This window comes from Pleurodeles waltl, chromosome 11 (genome assembly GCF_031143425.1).
Source record: "Pleurodeles waltl isolate 20211129_DDA chromosome 11, aPleWal1.hap1.20221129, whole genome shotgun sequence".
NCBI classification, from domain to species: Eukaryota; Metazoa; Chordata; class Amphibia; order Caudata; family Salamandridae; genus Pleurodeles; species Pleurodeles waltl.
This window is the reverse complement of record NC_090450.1, coordinates 170,472,489-170,489,933: the sequence shown is the minus strand read 5'-3', so window position 1 is coordinate 170,489,933 and position 17,445 is coordinate 170,472,489. Positions and strand designations below refer to the sequence as shown.

Below are 17,445 nucleotides of genomic sequence, written 5' to 3'. Positions count from 1 at the left end.
ACAGCATCTGGTGATCGTGGTGTTCGGGAGTGAACTGTGTATAATTGTGAAAAGTTGCATAAGATCATAATTTTGAGAATTTTGTATAACGAGTAATGCAAGATTATTCACAATTATTGTGACGTATCACAAATGTCTCCTAGGTGTCGTACATTGTAAACGTATATAAAATAAATATTTAGGTGTCCATAATGAAGTAGATGGTTCTAATCCCTCAACATGGACTCTTTGGCGTTGTCAATTTTACTAATTAGATGCTTTTTACTGAATTATAAATGTGCTTTAGGAAGCACAGTGTATATTGTTTAATCGCTTAACTGCTGGACTTTCTTAACCCCCCACCCCCCGACCCCCTCCAAAACAAGCTGACCTTTTTTATTTTTTTTGGCTACGAGGTGCTATCTCGTGCTTAGGCCTCCACAACGTTTAGTCCATATAATGTATCCATGCCAAATTTGCAACTTTTTCTCCAAAATCCTGTAGATTCTAAAGGTACTCAGGGTTTGTGGATTCCTCTGGAGGGGGCTGGGAATGTAGCCAAAATATAGCTACGGTTTGAGTTTTTGGGGGAAAATACAAAAAAGTGCTCTGGGTAAAAGTGGCATCTTTCAATTTACATCATGTGTGGTGGAATGCATGGGTGATCCAGGAACGTTATATATTTCTGAAAGGTAGACAAAATTCCAAATTCAGCAAGCGGTCATAGGTGTAGATAGATCAAGGTTTTCCCAAAGAAACTAACTGTTAAAAATAAAGAAACATTGAAAATGAGTTGGAAAAAAGTTATTTGTGACAATGTTTTCATCTGTAACTTTTTGTCAGGGTGGCCGATTTACAGAAGCAACGTACCATGATTTTCGCTACTTTGGTTTGGCTGCCAGGATAGATAGGATTTTTAGGTTCTCCAAGAAACCGAGGTACCCAGAGCTAACAAATGATTTGCACCGTACAACAATTTTTCATTGTGTACTGAAATGGTTAAATATGTAGAGTGAAAATGGATATCAAGGAAACGTATGTATTTCTGAAATGGACACAAAATATGGAGTTAAGGAGCAGAGGTTATTTGTACATTTGTGATTGTGTGGGTACCAGTACAAGCATATGATTCAGAGGGATTTTTTCAAAATGTCGCCTTTATTACATATTGGCTTACATTTGGCAGGCACAAATGCAGCGAAATCCAATTAGTTATCACAAATCTTCTACTATTCTATGCTCCCGCATATCTTTTGATAAGAATGATACCTCACTTGTATGGGTAGGCCTAGTGCCTGTGACAGGAAATGGCCCTAAACACAATATGAATACATCACAGTTTTCCACCCAATTATGATACTTTTTTTGCAAAGTGAGTAACTGCATTTACAGCCCTATCTCAGCCGGCACCTTGTTAAACCTAGCAAACCTGCACATTTAAAACAACTAGTCACCTTGGGGAATCCATGGTAGTGTGACTTGTGTGGCTCTCTCTAGGTTGTTTTCCCCAGAATCCCTTACAAACACAAACTTTGACCGAAAAAACATGTTCAATGGCACGTGTGACTGTAGATACACATGCTGTGCATATTCCTGCCATCTAGTGTTGGATCCAGATGTGTGCAAGTTATTTTTCTTCGAAGAAGTTTCTCAAATCACATGGTAAAGTGACTTCTCTTGGTGATAATGTGCATGGGCATCAACTCCATTGTTAGATTGTTTTCTTTCTTCTATCAGGTGTGGACGTGTTACTCAGCGCTCCTGTTAAAGACTGTTTTTGGGCTACCTTCGGTCCGTTGTTCATCTCTATATCCATCTGTATTGTTTTTGTTAGTGTTTCACTCTCAGCTTTCCAAAACAGAACAACACGGTCACCCGTTGATTCAACGTTTTCCTCTCGCGGCCCTCGAGCCTTGCCCCATCTAATCTGATTCGACCAACCATATGCAGCTAATGGAACAGACTCCATTTCAGTTCTGCCCCAGGTGCCCCGACAAATACCCGCACACCGACCTCCATCAGGTTTACAACCCCACCAAAATGAGGAAAACTGTGAGGCCGGTCGATAATTTCGGTTGAAGAAAATGTTGCGGGATCGTCAAGCTTGTCGGAAAGAAATACAGCCCAAAGACCTGGAAGAGACACCCGACATCTCCTGTCAGCACAATGTCAAACAGGAGGAAGAACTGCACAAGGTCTGGGCAGCAGAGGAAAAGGCCTTTTCCATTCCGGACTCTGAATCCGATCCTGAAATAGAGTTAGGTATTCCAATGCAAAAGCTTCCTTCAGGACAGCACGCAGTGATTACCCATGCCCTTTTCCAACCAACCAAAAGACATTCTGTTCCGACCGAAACTATGGCTTCTTGACCACCACTTCTGACAGGCCATGGTAGGCACTGAACTCTTGCTAAGGATGCCCCGCCCACGGGCTTGGCACTGAAAGCTAAGCCTAAACCTCCCGCTGCCGCATCGAGCTGACCAATATTGATGCAGAGCCGACCAGCTGCCTCATCAGCTCCAAGAACCCCGTCTTCCGCCACTTCAGCTCCGACTAGCTCATCACCTCAGCAAAGGCTGAAACAGAAGAAGATCCTCATTTAGCCTTCTGCGGGTCAGATTTTGGCAAAGGTAGTGCAGTCAGTGCCTACTTCATCCAAGTGTTAGCTTTCGTTTGGGGACACCATTGATCTTCCTGCACTTCCAAAAAAGAAGGACATTGCCATCAGTCCTATACAACCACTTTTGCCTGCTTCTCCTCCACCACCTCCCTGACCACCACCACCACCACATTCACCACATCACTCACTTAGTGATGTAGGGGCCATCACTCCACAGGGCTCTCCACAGTCTTACCCTGGGGATCAGGGAGGGAGTGATTATCTAGATCAGCAGCCCACAGATCCATGGGACACTTGCAACATTGACTCCAGGAGATACTGACCCAGACTTCTACCCAGCAAAACCTTCACCCCCAGATGAAGCAACATACTTCTAAGAACTCTTGCTAAGGAAGCTGCTTGTCATCATGCCCCTTTGTCCAAAGACCCATTTGAGAATGGTTTTCTTTTCGAGAAACTCTCAAGTACCACTAGGGCTTGTTAATATCTGCCCATGTTGACGGGGACTCTCCACCATGCGGACAAGACTTTTAAAGATCTGGTGAGGGCACGAGTTAATACACTGAGGGGTGCTAAAAAGTACAAAGCTGCACACTCAGACCCACCTTACATCAAGGGTCAAGTTACCCCTGGACTCACTGGTAGTGTCTAATGCCTGCAAGAGAGCCAATTCGCAGACAAAAGCAGATGCCCCCCCACAAATGGAGTCTAAACTCATTGATGTGTTAGGATAGAGAGTTGCAGCACAAACGGCCAACCATTAGCGATTTGCTAACACCCAAGGGTTCTTGGCAAGGTACAAAAGGGCCCTTTGGGATGAAATTGAGGAACTCTTCCAACATCTTCCTATGGAGTACAAGAAATAGGTCATCAAATTGTTCAGGAGGGCAGACTCATGTCAAATAATTCAGTCGGATGGAACTCAGCGGACACAGCTGCCAGCGGTATCAATACCATCATACTACTGCACAGTCATGTTTGGCTACGCATATCTGGCTTTAAGCCATAGGAACAACAGACACTCCTGAATGCCAGTTTTGATCAGCAACATATTTCTGGTCCCCAGGTGGACCAAATATTAGAGAAGATGAAAACGGGACACAGAGGTTGCAAAATCCCTGGGGGCATTACAAATCCCAGCTCCTCATGGATCCTTTTTGCATTCCACATATGAGCAGGGCAGCAAGAGCACACCGTCAGATGCCTCTACAGCATCCTACAGACAACAGCATGAGACCTCCACTTTAAGTGAATATTACAGAGGGTCATATAGAGGAAATAATTCCAAGGGTCGTGGAAAGGGTGATTCCTCTCGCGCTACACCCTCCACCTCACTGACTCTGTCCTCATTCTCCCTGATCATTTGAGACCTGTCAGGGAAAGACTACAACATTTCTTCTACACTTGGCAAACCATTACAACAGATCAGTGGGTGTTGGCGATTATCCAACATAGTTATTATCTGGAGCTCATCAAAACACCTCCAAACATCCCGCCTCTCAAACACAAGCTTTCCACAGAACATCTAACCTTGCTCAAATAGGAATTACAGGCTGCCTTACTCAAAGGAGCCATAGAGCCTGTTCTTCTTCAACAGCAAGGTTCAGGAGTATACTCACTATACTTCATCATTCCCAAAAAAGATGGTTCACTCTGTCCAATATTAGACCTGAGGACATTAAACTGTTATATCTTTTCAGAGCACATGCACAGGGTAACTCTACAGAATGTGATTTCCCCTAATACAACCGGACAACTTTATGTCTCCACTAGACTTAAAGGGCACTTAGTTTCACATCCCAACACATCCAGCACACCACAAATACCTCAGGTTTGTGATGGCTGGAACACATTACCAGTTCAAAGCGTTTCTATTTGGAGTCACTACCACTCCACGTGTAGTTACCAAATGTCTAGAGGTAGTTGCAGCATGTCTACGCAGACAGAGTATTCATATCTTCCCATGCCTGTATGACTGGCTCATCAAAGCCGATATGAGTCAGTTGTGTCTGCAACGTACTCAATCTACTCTACAATTTCTCAAGCAACTGGGGTCTACGATCAACACACAAAAGTCACACCTTCACAGAGCATTATTTAGGGGCTATTCTCAACACATACTAGGAGTAATAGCCTATCCCAGTGCAGCCAGGGTTCACGGCATGACAATGCTGCTTCAACAATTCATCCCAATTGATACATACCAGTCCAAACACTTAAGAGACTTTTAGGCATGATGGCATCTTGTATTGCAATATTGCCACATGCAAGATTGCGTATGGGACTGATGCAGGAATTTCTAGTGAGTCAATGATCACAGTAACAGGGTTAGTTACAAGTTCTTGTGTTGGTAGACAGCTGCGCACATCACTCTGCAGTGGAGAAACACACAAAACATCAAAAGGGTGGATGTTTCTCAACCCTGTTCCCCAGATCATTCTCCCAGTGGACACATCACTCACAGGATAGGGTGCACACTTAAGGAATCTCACAGTTTAGGGTCTCTGTGACACCAAACCTCAGACCATTCACATAAAGTACAGGGAGCTTCAGGCAGTTAACCTAGCACTGAAAGCTTTTCTAGTCCACCTGAAAGGAAAAGTTGTCTTGGTCCGGACTGACAACACAACAGACATGTTCTATTTACAAAAATAGTTGGTGACACACTCTCTACAATTATCACGCTTATCTCAGATGATTTGGCGCCCGGCAATACATCACAGCATTCACCTATTAGCAGAACACCTCCCAAGGACGGGCATTGACTTTGCCGACCTCCTCAGCAGGATGCAGCAACAAGTCCATGAGTGGCAACTCCACCCCAAGTCCTCCTCCCATACTTCCACAGGTAGGACGTTTCCAAAGATAGGTCTGTTCACAACCGCAGACAACAGAAAATACCCAGACTTCACCTCTAGTCTCCCACACCCACTGTCCATGGGCAGTGCACTATGGATGAACTGGTCAGAGATATATGCCTACCTTTTTCCACCTCTCCCTCTTCTTCAGTTTTTGTTTCAGAAATTCAGGAAAATGTCTCTCACCTTCGTTCTAATAGTTCCCACTTGGGCTCAACATGGTTCACCACGCTACTCAAACTTTCTGTGGTGCATCACGAGAAGCTTCTCTTCAACTCGGATCTTCTCACTCTGAACCATGAAGAAGTCAAGCACCCAAATCCAAAGGGCCTCAACCTTGCGATTTGGCTCCTGAGGTGGTTACCTCAATCTCCCACCAGAATGTTTGACCATTCACAAAGAAGCTGGTAAACCCACAACCAGAGTGTGTTACACTGCTAAATGGAAAAGATTTGTTTTCTACTGCCATGGTAAAAACATTGACCCGTTTCATGCAACTGTTCAAAACATTGTCTGCTATCTGTTCATTTGAAGACCTCTGGTCTAATGTATACTTCAATACGCCTGCATTTGGCTGCAGTTGATGCTCACTTGCAAAACAGTCTGCATTTTATCATTGTTCAAAGTACCAGTTATTAAGGCATTCATGGAAGGACTTAAAAGAATTATTGCCCCTGCTGGGAATCTCAACATTGTACATACCAGGCTTATGGGTCCACCATTTGAACCACTGTGTAATTGCTTTTACAATTTCTATCTTGGAAGGTTGCTTTTTTTCAGTAAGCATCACTTCACTTAGACGGGTCAGTGAGATCCAGGCATTAACCTTGGAAAAGCCTTTCTTCCAGTTACATAGAGACAGGGTAGTCCTTCGAACTAACCCAAAATTCCTTCCAAAGGTAGTCTCTCCTTTCCACCTAAACCAGTCAGTAGAATTACCAGCCCTTCATAAACTAAATGTAAAAAGAGCTTTAATGTAATATATTGAGAAGACTAAAGAGTTTTGTAAAACCAAGCAACTTGTTTTTTTGCCCCCTCACACGGGAAGCCCAGAGCTAAATATGGCATTTCAAGATGGATAATTAAATGCATTCAGACATATTACGCTAAAGCTAAAATACCTTTGCGCACATCTCCAAGAGCACACTCTACTCATAAGATAGCATCTATGGCTTTCCTGGGCAATATACCAATAGCTGAAATTTGTAAAGCAGCTACATGATCACCACCACACACTAAACATTGCTGTGTGGATTAATACATCCACACAGCAATGTTTAGTGTGTGGTGGTGATCATGTAGCTGCTTTACAAATTTCAGCTATTGGTAATACGCACACCAATAGGCAAATGTAGGGCAGACAGTGCTACATACCCTTTTTCCAACAACTGCAACACCCACAGGTTAGCCACCACTTTCTGGAGGGCACTGCTTTATAGTCTATTTACAGAATGTGTGTCTACAGCTACACATGCCTTTGAATGGATTAGGTTACTTACCCTGTAAGCATCTGTTTGTGGCATGTAGTGCTGTAGATTCACATGCGCATGCCCTCCTCCCCGGAGACTTGTGGCCGTTGCAGTATCTTCCTTTCATACTCATGGACTTACACTCCATTATTACCCAAATGCTGAAAAACAATCTAACAGTTGAGTTGATGCCCATGAGCATTAGCACTGAAAAGAGGGGTCATTTACCTCGTGACTCGAGAATAAAAACATCTTGCACACATCCGGACCCAACACTATATGGCAGGAGTATGCACACCATGTGAATCTACAGCACTACATGCCATGGACAGATGCTTACAGGCTAAGTAACATAATCCTTTCCTCACATTTCTGTGATGAAAAGTTCTGGGCTCTGCAGGAGTCACAAACTTCCTACCATCCAGCATTCCCCCAAGTCTCCCGATTAAAATGTGTACCTCACTTGTGTCTGTAGGATTAATACCCGCAACAAGAAATGGACCAAAAAGCAACATGGATACATCACATTTTCCCACTCACAACTTTGCAGAGTGGGTAGCTGTGGATTTTGTGCCCTAACTCAGGTGGCATCTAGGGAAACCTAGCAAAGCTGCACTTTTTTACAAACTAGACACATGGCGGAATCCAGGATGAGATTACTTGTGTGGCTCTCACAAGGTTTACCCATTATCCCTGGGAAACCTCAAACTTTGACTAAAAAAACACATTTTCCTCAACATTTCTGTGATGGAAACTTCCTATTACTGAGCATTCCCCTACGTGATCAGATAAAAATGGTACCTCACTTGTGTCAGGTAGGCCTAGTGCCTGCGACTGGAAACGCAACAACAATACATCATATTTTTTCTTTCCAAACGACCTTTTTTGCCAATGTATGTGGTTGTGGATTGTGGGCCCTAGCTTTGGCCACATTTTGCAAAACATATCATACCTGCACTTTTTTGAAAACTAGACAACTAGGACATCCAGGTTGGTATGCCTTGTGTGGGTCCCATTGCTGAAGTCACATTTTCCTTACATTTCAGAAGGAATGCATAGGAATTAACAAAATGTGTTCCACCCAGGGTTACCCCTCTTGTGCTGATAAAAATGCTGTGTAGTAGGGAATTTGTGGCTCACCACAGATACCAGTAGTTGTTCTCAGAAATGAGGAAAATGTCTTTTTTTTTCTTCTTTTTTTTTAATCAAACTTTGACGTTTGCAGGGCATTGTTTGTAGGAAAGCGATGTGGGGTGCATGTGAAGCACACCACCCTGGACTCCTTTGGATGTCTAGTTTACAGAACTGTGTGGGTCTAGTAGATTTTTCAAGATGGCAGTCTACCCAAGCCCAAAAAGTGCATCCATTGCAAGTGGGACGATATTGGGAATTAGCCACACTCTGCTGGCTCATAAGTTAAAAACAACACCAAATGTTGTCTTGCCTGCCTTTGGGTTAGGATGCTGTAGTCCACAGGGGAGAAAAAAGACGTTGAGGTTTTAAGAGTGAGGGTAGGGCCTAATGTTAGGATGGACAAGACCCACCCCATTATTTTATGACAAAGTATATATTCCTTTCATGCAGCAGGCTTTATGCCACCCCAGGGGTAAATTGGGGGCAAGCTTCCAGTCTGCCCCTGGAGAGGAAAAACACTGGTTTGTTCCTTTTAGGGTGGGGTGTGGGCAATGCCAAAGTGCATCACCTGCTCCAATTTCTTTTGCCCCAAAGGTAAACTCCATGGTGTCAGGTGGATGTTCTACACCCTTCTCTTTGGGGAAACCTTCCCAATCTGGGAAAGCCTCCTATCTGCCCAGAGGGGAGCAGAAAGACACTCTTGACACCATTGGGACAAGGGTTTAACTCCATGCCAGAGTAAGCTGTCCCATCCCTTTGATTGTTTTGGTGCCATTTTGAAATCTCCGGTGTCTAGTGGGGTTTCTGCTTCCCTTGACAGGGGTGGCAGTTTGGGTGAATACGTCTAGGAGGGGCAGAAAATCTATTTTGGGCCACAGAAATAGAGTGCAAAGGTATCAGAGCGTGAAAAAATCACACCTCCTCTTGTTTAGCTTTGCTTACCACTAGGTTTTTGCAAATTGTACATGCATCCATTTGAATGTGCCTTTCTGATAAGTGTGTCTTCATGAAGAAAAAAAAAAGGATTCAGGTTGGACTATTTACTGTTATTGAGAGGCAATATTATTCAGATGTAACGCGTAACAAGCCTGTTTTAGCTTTATATGTGTTGGTAGCTGACCAATTACAATCCATCTGGTATGCAACAGGTATACAAAGCTACTCTTTGTCACTAAATTGTTGCATAAAGTAGCAGGCAGAATCCAATTTGCAAAATGTAAGCAATGGAATTTGTTGGAAATGATCATCTTTTAGATGGTATTACTTCAGCTTTTTGCCTTGACTTTTTTTTGTTGAACGTAGAACTCTGTGCACTATATCACGTCTAACCAGTGATAAAGTGCTTTGCTCCCCATTAAACATGATGAAATTGGCATACACCTGATTGGCATATTTAATTTAATTATAAATCCCTACTAAATTGTACCAAGGTGTTCCCAGAGCCTGTAAGTTAAATGTCACAAGTTGGACTGTGGCACTCTCTGTGCCATCCAGTGTAAACATGACTGCCGGCCTGCTACCAGTAGGCAGCAGTGCAGGTTTTAACTGCATATTCAGCCTGTGAAAGTAACCACTTTTAGCAGGCCTAAACCTTCTTATAAATATTTGCAAGTCAAGCCTTATTGCCCAAACGGCATGGTGCAAGGTATTTAAAAGTAAGACTTGTAAAAGTTTAATGTTAACCTGTATTTACAGCAACTAGCACCTGAAAGCTATTTTCACTTTAGGAAGGCTGCCGGTTCCATATGAAGAAAAAAATGGGATGCAGTATTAATACCTGCACAATATCTCAGCAATAGGGACTAGATAGAAAAATGATGAAACAGCTATTTTTAATAGTTATAGAAATCTAATTCAGTGATTTTAAGTCTGTGTTTTTGTTTCTATATATCACAAAAAAGTAACTCTCAGTTAGGTAGCATCGCTCGAGCAGTCAGGGCTCCCTCACGGAAAGTGTAGATACAGATCAGTGAACAAAAACTCGTAACTTAACGTGCAGCAGCATATAAAAATAAATCAATGCCCAGTAAAATATTTATTTTGTAGAAAATAAGTATTTTTATTACAATTCTACACATGCTAAGGTAAATGACGTTCAAAAAGCTATAACACAGTTCTGTCTTGAAGTAGGCAGAGTAGTAGTTGTCAGGCCAGTCCCTCAGCTACTAACGTCCCTGTGACAGTTGTGCTGCTATTCCCCATTCAGATGTGACAGCATCCAGGGAATGTAAACTACTAGGCCCTGTTTACAGGGTATCCTTTTCAGGGGCTCAGTCAGTAAGGTGTAGTCACTTAGAGTCAAGTAGATTTGCAGAAGCCAAAGGTGGTATATCCCCTGGGGCCCAGTAAGCCCAGTTCTCAGCTTACCCGCTCTGGGGGTACCGAACCTGGCAGCGGTGCAGTGCAGCAGTGCCCTAGATTGCCAAAGTTGGACTTCACATGTTCCCATAGCAGCTCCTGGCAGAAGCTGACTCTCTTGCCTGAGCTGCACTCACCAGTGCCCTGATGCTCAGAGTTACTTTTGCTCCAGCCATACGCAGTAAGCCGTTTCTCTTTACTTTGGGATGTCTCCATGCTCCAGCGGGCTCCACCGATGTCTTCTCTGTCCTTGGGCATCCTCAGACAAGAAACTCCTCATATCTTGGGCGTAGCAGCTCTTTAGGGTCACGGGCACGGACCTGGGCTGGTGGCCTCAGTGCTCCAAGCGCCCCCTCTGGGCATACGGGCTCATTCTGACAAACCTCACTTATCAGGTCACGCTGGCCTCAAGGCCCCAGCCTTTCCAGGCATATGTGGATTTGGCAACTTTTCCACAGTTGGGCTACGGCCCGGTCGATTCACCACATTTCCCAGGCCTCCTGGCTTACGGGTTGCCATTTGCACACCGCTGAACACGTGTGATGGTTCGATTGATGGAGCACTGCTCCTCACATCGCACTTCGGTGCCTCACACGTCTGGGCTCCCCTCTGGATCTCGCACTATCCAACACGCTTCTCTCCCTCTTGGGCACACCAATCTTGGCAAAAAAGGCAGGTACTGGTGCTCCAGACTTTGAGGCAGGTGGTCTTGGTTTCCCTGGTTGATTTCCCTTCATCCAGCAGGGAGACTAGCAGGCTGTGCCCATAGTCCTGGTAACAGGCAGAAGTCTTGCAGAGCTTCACCTCCTCCTTCATCCCAGCTGGATGCTTTGCAGATGACCAAGTTGGGGATCTCAGACTTCCCTACTTATAATTCTCCTTGAGATATCAAATGTGATTAGGTTCTGGACCTTTTGAATTTTTATGTTGGTGTTCTACTTCTTTGAAATTGGCATTTCTCCCCTTCATCCTTCCTTCTGAAAAGACATATGTCACAGCAGGCAGGACTCTGAAGCTTCGTAACCCACAATACGATTCATGAAAGTGACCTGAGTTCACACATGGATGTTAGCCACAGTGATGTGTGCATCAAAGGTTAGTACCGGGCCCTCAGCCCGACCCTTTATGATTCTCTTTTCAGAACCATCTCCCTCTTCCTGAGAAGTGCCATGGCCCCTTCCTTGCGATCTGTCATTGAATCAAAGAGCCCTGTGGAATGTACAGGGAGAGCCTGGCTCCCCCTTATCCAGTGCTTACATAAATGCAGCAATATACAACTCTCTGGAGGGATTCTTATACTCATGTTTTCACCAGGCGGGCCTGGGCTTCCCACAGTGGACCAGTGCAAGCACTTCTGCAATCAGTGTACATTCACAGCACACTCCATTGTCTAGTACTGTTGTGCCCATGTACCATGCTATCATCAGCCATTCCCACATGCAGCACCCGCACTCTCTGTACTGCACCTGTGTGTTACTTTAAAGACACACTGCCAGCACATACACATTTGCCATGTGCACATTGTTCCACACTGCACCCTCTGTGTAGTGTATGTCTAGATTGCTCACATGCATTCAGCACGTCTTCATCATGCACTTCCACATCAACCAGATATAGGCCAAGTGTGAGTTAAAACTTTGAACAAGATGAGTGAGTCTATGGTCCTCGCTCTAGTGACACAGGGTAAAAAGGACCTGTTCACTACTACTGATCACTACATGGTATGCTGCCACCACTACGCTTGTGCTGTTTAACTCCTGGTGAAGGCAGTAGCATTCCAGCAATATGAGGGTAGCTCTTTGGGCACTCCTCCTGGTCCGACAAGACTGCAATCCATGTGACAGGCCTGTGTCATGGTGCACACAGATGATCTGTGTTCCTCTATGACAAATAATCAGCATTAGGGATCCAGACAACAATACAGTTGGGCACTCGGGCAGGGGTACAAATCTTCATCCTTCAGAGGATTTTTCCATCCCAACATTAGGCCTTAAAAAGAGAACTCATTTGTTTGGGTATCTGTTAAACTCAAAGCAAGCTGGAGAGATACTGTCTGGCAGCTACCCCCTTTGCAAACTGACTTACTTTGGCCGAAGTCCTGAGAATTGCCACTATAAACCTGATCCACAACAGGGGTAGATCACAGAATGACTCCTCCTGTTGCCCATTATCAACCGGATTCTGGCCATTGTGTTGCAAAAAAGGTTTCTTGGTATTTATGATTACCTTTGATTTCTAGATTAGTCTGGCTATATCCCTGAAACTGTGGAGCTTACACACCTGCATGGACTGGGCTTGGCTAGCAAATGTGCCTTTAGTCATCCCAACCCTAAATGTTGAGCAATCTTTTGACCCTACAAGGTAAAGCTTTCTCTTTACTGTCTTTGAGAAGATGGGTTTTGGGACAAACTGTAGCACATAAATAACCTTTCTATACCTTGAACTATTGGATACTATGAGGGTTAAAAGGACATCTATGACCAATTCAAACTGAGTAAGGGGACCAGAGAGCGGTGTTCAGTCTCCCTAATGTTGTTTGTGATATCCCTAGAAGTTTTGGTGAATTGAGTCAGACTGGATCCGTTGGATAGTTAAGTGGACATATAACAACAGAATTTCCCTATATGTGAATGAAAAGCTGTTATATGCAGTAGATCCCCATAAACCATACCTTTATTGATGTATATGTCCTGGGAATTTGATTTGACATTCTGGTTCCTTGATTAATTGGCCTAATTTTCTATTGTAAAAGAAAGGAGACTGGCAGTTGTGCCACTTGCTTGACTAGCATTGAGACTCGGGAACAGTGAATTCAGTTATCTGAGAACAGAGATTACTAGGACCTTGATGCCCCTGTGTCTATTATTTCTTATTCTCTCTTGTTCATCATTCTCGCTTTTCCTGCACCCTCTGTGTAGGCATGTTTGTAATTTTTTTGTCCCATTCTAAGTACAATGTAAACAATCTAACCTCAGCGCCCAGAATCACTTTAGTTCTTCAGTTTGTAAACTACATGTTAACAATGGGTTAAGCTATACTTGATGGGTGAAATCCTATATTGACATCTGTGGGAATCATTACCTGATTATAACTCATGAATTGACAGCGTTCTGCAGGTTCATTGTAGACGTTTTGTTTTGGCACACACACTCTTTTCTTGTTTTATTCAAAACATTTATATGTTTAATGATATTTACAAGATCATCCCGTGTGTTCAGAGTCTTCATGCTTGCAAATATTTTCTCTCTGCGCTTCTTACCCTTGGTATACGCAACTGCACCAGCATATGTGCATTAGAAGGATTGTATGTGCGGCCTTTTTTTTTGGAGGTGGGTAATTAGTGTGATATATGAACAATGAAATTACCCTTCTTTCCACTGGTGTGTAAGGAAAGTGAGAATCAATAGTGATCAGGAAATGTCTTATATCACTTTTTTATTGCAGCAGGTAAAGATGGAGCACCTGGACCACCTAACCTACAACTGTACGATCTCAAAACTGGAAAATGTTTAAGGTCTTTCATCCAGAAGAAAATGCAAGGCTGGTAAATATAGAATACATACCCACGGAAACACCTTTGTAAACGCTGGCTGGGTTCAATCTGAGTATACTCAACATGTCCTTAACCTTTTCAATGCTAGGGTATTTGCCTAAAGTTTAACCTGAAGTTTATTTGCTATATTGTCATTCAGGCACTTTTATCTACTTTGTTGTTCACATGTACAGGTTTTGGGATGTTTATGCTTCTTTACTTCCACGTTGTTTAACTATTTTCATGCAGATAAAATTGTGGAAAAGGTGAAAAGTGTATTTAAATATATATAAAAACGTGAAAATAGTGGCAAACGAACATGCACATTTTTCAAAATGGCCCTGTTTCTTACCCTCACTAAGGGGATACCCACCATCCAGTCTGGGGAGGGACGATGTCTTCTGTAGTCACACACTAGTAAACTTTGAGATTTCCATCAATATACTAGCAGCAGATATAACTTGTCTTTATAAACTTGCCTTCAGACGTATAACTGACATGCCAAATTGCTATTATTGTCATGAAAGATGAAAACCTGGTCACCTGTAGGTACTTTTATTTAATTTTATTTGAATCCCGCAGTATTGTCCAGGAAAATGCCTCATGTAAGAACTCCCTTCATTGAGTCCACTAGGAGGTTGAGTCCGCCCGGTATTGTCCGAGCAGGGTGGGAAAAGGTTGCCTATGATGGAGCATGACACATTGCATGAATGAGGCTTCCTCTTCCAAAAGATTGGACTTTCTTCCTGCCACCCCTTTCAATACAAGAATCTTAGTAACAAGTGAACCGGGGATTTGCTGTAGGATGCTGGCCTACTGTGTGGTGGACACCTCTGTTGTTACACCTTATACTGGGTCCAGGCAATCCTTATTAGATAGTGTTACAGTGTCTAGATAGCCAGGGCTCTCTAGTGGTAGCTGTGGTGAGCAGCCAAGACTTATCCAGGAGGAGTGTGAAGCACTTGCAAAACCGCAGTAGTCTCACAGTAACTTATCACACATGGAAGGAACCACACCATGTTGCAAAAATAAAGGTATTTTATCACAGGAACACTTAATTAGATGACTGTAGGTAAACCCCCCTCTGGAGGTAGGTACACACAAAATATACACAGGTAGGGATTGGGAAATAGCATAAAATAGCAAGGGCCCTATGGGGGCGGGGGCAAACCATGTACTAAAAAAGTGGATTGCAAGATTGGGTCCCCCCACCAGAGGATATGGAGTAGTTAGCCAAGGGCTGGGAGAGAGTGGTACCCCAAGAGGTAAGTATATAGAAAGTCCCCAACGACCAGGAGAGGGGCGGTAAGTTACCTGGTTGTCCCATAGGCTAACAAGGGGACTGGTAAAGCGAACATTGCAAAAGCAGGACCAGCCCAATGGAACCCAGTGGTGGATTCTGGATGTAGAAGACCTGCACAAGAAGGGGGCAGAGTTCAGTCCAAGTAGGAGTGTCCCTGTGGGGCAGGAGGCAGTGTCCAACCTTCTGTGGGTGAAGATCTGGGTCGTCCATGATGGATGAAGTCCAGCTGTGGGGGAGCAGCACAGGAGTCCCTTAAGCCACCTAGGAGCTGGTTCTTGTTGTTTGCTGGATTTCAGATGGGTCAGTGGTCAGGAGGACCATCAACAAGAACAAGCAAATGCAACTGGAACTGTTAGAGATTTGCAGAGCTGAAGAGGACCAGCAAGGCTCTTGGGACTCGACCCTTGCAGGGGAGTCTGAGCTGACCCAGAGAAGACACTAGAGCCAGCAGAAGCAGTCAGAGCCCCCACAAGCAACCCCCTGGCAGCAGGCACATTAGGTCGCAGTGAGACCCAGTCAGCACATTAGAAGAGGAGTCCCATATCGCTGGAGCAGCAGAGAGGAGACTGTCCTTGCAAAGGTAGAGTTCTGGGGGCCGGGGCTACCTGGAGTCTGAGGATCCCTTGGAGAAGGAGTCAACAAGCATTGGTTGCTGAAGCAGTCACGGTGCACAGGACTTCTGTCTTGGAGGAAGAGGCAAGGACTCACTGTCTCCCAAGTTGGACAGAGGGCAGAGAGGACCGAGAGGACGGCTCTGAACCAGGACCTGTGTTGGAGAATCTTTGCAGGTCCAGAGGACAGCAGATCCCAGCAGATCCCAGCAGCCGGACGTTGTTACCTTGGGTGCCTGCAGATGCAGTGGAGTGACTCCTTCAATCCCAATGAGATTCTGAAGTCTTGCCGACCCCAGAGGATGCACAGCCGTGGAAATGTTGCAGGTTGCTGACAGGAGCCACGGAAACAATGTTCCAAGGAGAGATCGTCTCAGGCGCTGCAGTCTTGTTTGGTTCCTGTGAAGGCCATGGCCGTTCCGGTGACCAGGAGCAGATGTCTTTGCAGAGAGGTTCTGGTGGAGTCTTGCACAGCGAATCTGGGGACCCACCCGCATGGGAGTCCCTAAATAGCCCAAAAGGGGGGCCTGATCACTCTCTGAGGTGACCACCTATCAGGGGGTGTCACAGACGTCAGCTGCCTAACCTGACCAATCAGGTGCTCCCAGGCACCTCTGCCCATCTTGTTTCCAAGACGGGAGAATCAAGTGGCCACTTACAGGAGCTCTGGGCACCATCCCTGGGGTGATGATAAACAGGATCGTGGTCACTCTTCTTTCTTTTGTTTAGTTTCGTGCCAGAGCGGCGACCGGGGTCCCTGGACTGGGCCAAACCGAATTATGCAAGGAGGGCACCAAATGTGTCCTTCAAAGCAGTCTGGTGGCGTGGGGAGGCTATCCCTCCCCAGCTCAGTAACACCTATTTCCAAGGGAGAGGAGGTTGCATCACCTCTCCCACAGGAAATCCTTTGTTCTGCCTTCCCCTGCTTGAGATGGTCAAGCAGCAGTAGGGCAGAATCCTGTATGAGGGGCTGCAGCAGCATGGGCTTCCCGCAAACCCTGAAAGACTGGTAGGAGGAGTCCTGGGGAGTCCTCTAAGGATCCCCAGACTGGATGGAATCATGCGACCAATACTGACATCTTAATTGGGGTATGATTCTGACGTGTTTGATACCTAACATGCATAGATTTGGAGTTACCATTATGTAGCTCGACCACAGGTATTGAGTGTCCTGTGGCCAGTACATAGCTAAAATGGCTTCCCCGCACTTATGAAGTCCAGGATATGGGAGTTTGTAGGGGCGCCTGTGCTTATGCAGGGGTGCCCCCAAACACAGGAAACTGCACCCTGCCCTTTGGGCTGGAAGGGCCTACCATAGGGGTGACTTACAGTGATCTAGTGTAGTGACCAGCAGTGAAAGGCTGCAAGTGGCAGGCCTGCAGACACAGTTTGTATGGCCTCCCATAGGGGTGGCATAATACATGGTGCAGCCCATGTGGGGAGTGGCGGGGGTCCCTGGTGTACCAGAGCCCTGGGTACCTAGGTACCATAAACTAGGGACTTACAGCGGTACACAAATATGCCAATTGTGGGGTGTAAGAAGTTCCAAAGTACCTACATTTAAAGGAGAGAGAGCACAAT

General features: G+C 44.9%; 1 protein-coding gene across 1 annotated transcript in view; it reads left to right on the top strand.

The window, feature by feature from the left end:
* EIF2A (eukaryotic translation initiation factor 2A) overlaps positions 1-17,445 on the top strand; it is a 161,887-nt gene that overhangs the window by 59,496 nt on the left and 84,946 nt on the right. The window contains exon 5 of the mRNA XM_069213360.1: positions 13,863-13,962. Coding sequence (XP_069069461.1) covers positions 13,863-13,962 — 100 coding nt within the window. The remainder of the gene's footprint in view (positions 1-13,862; positions 13,963-17,445) is intronic.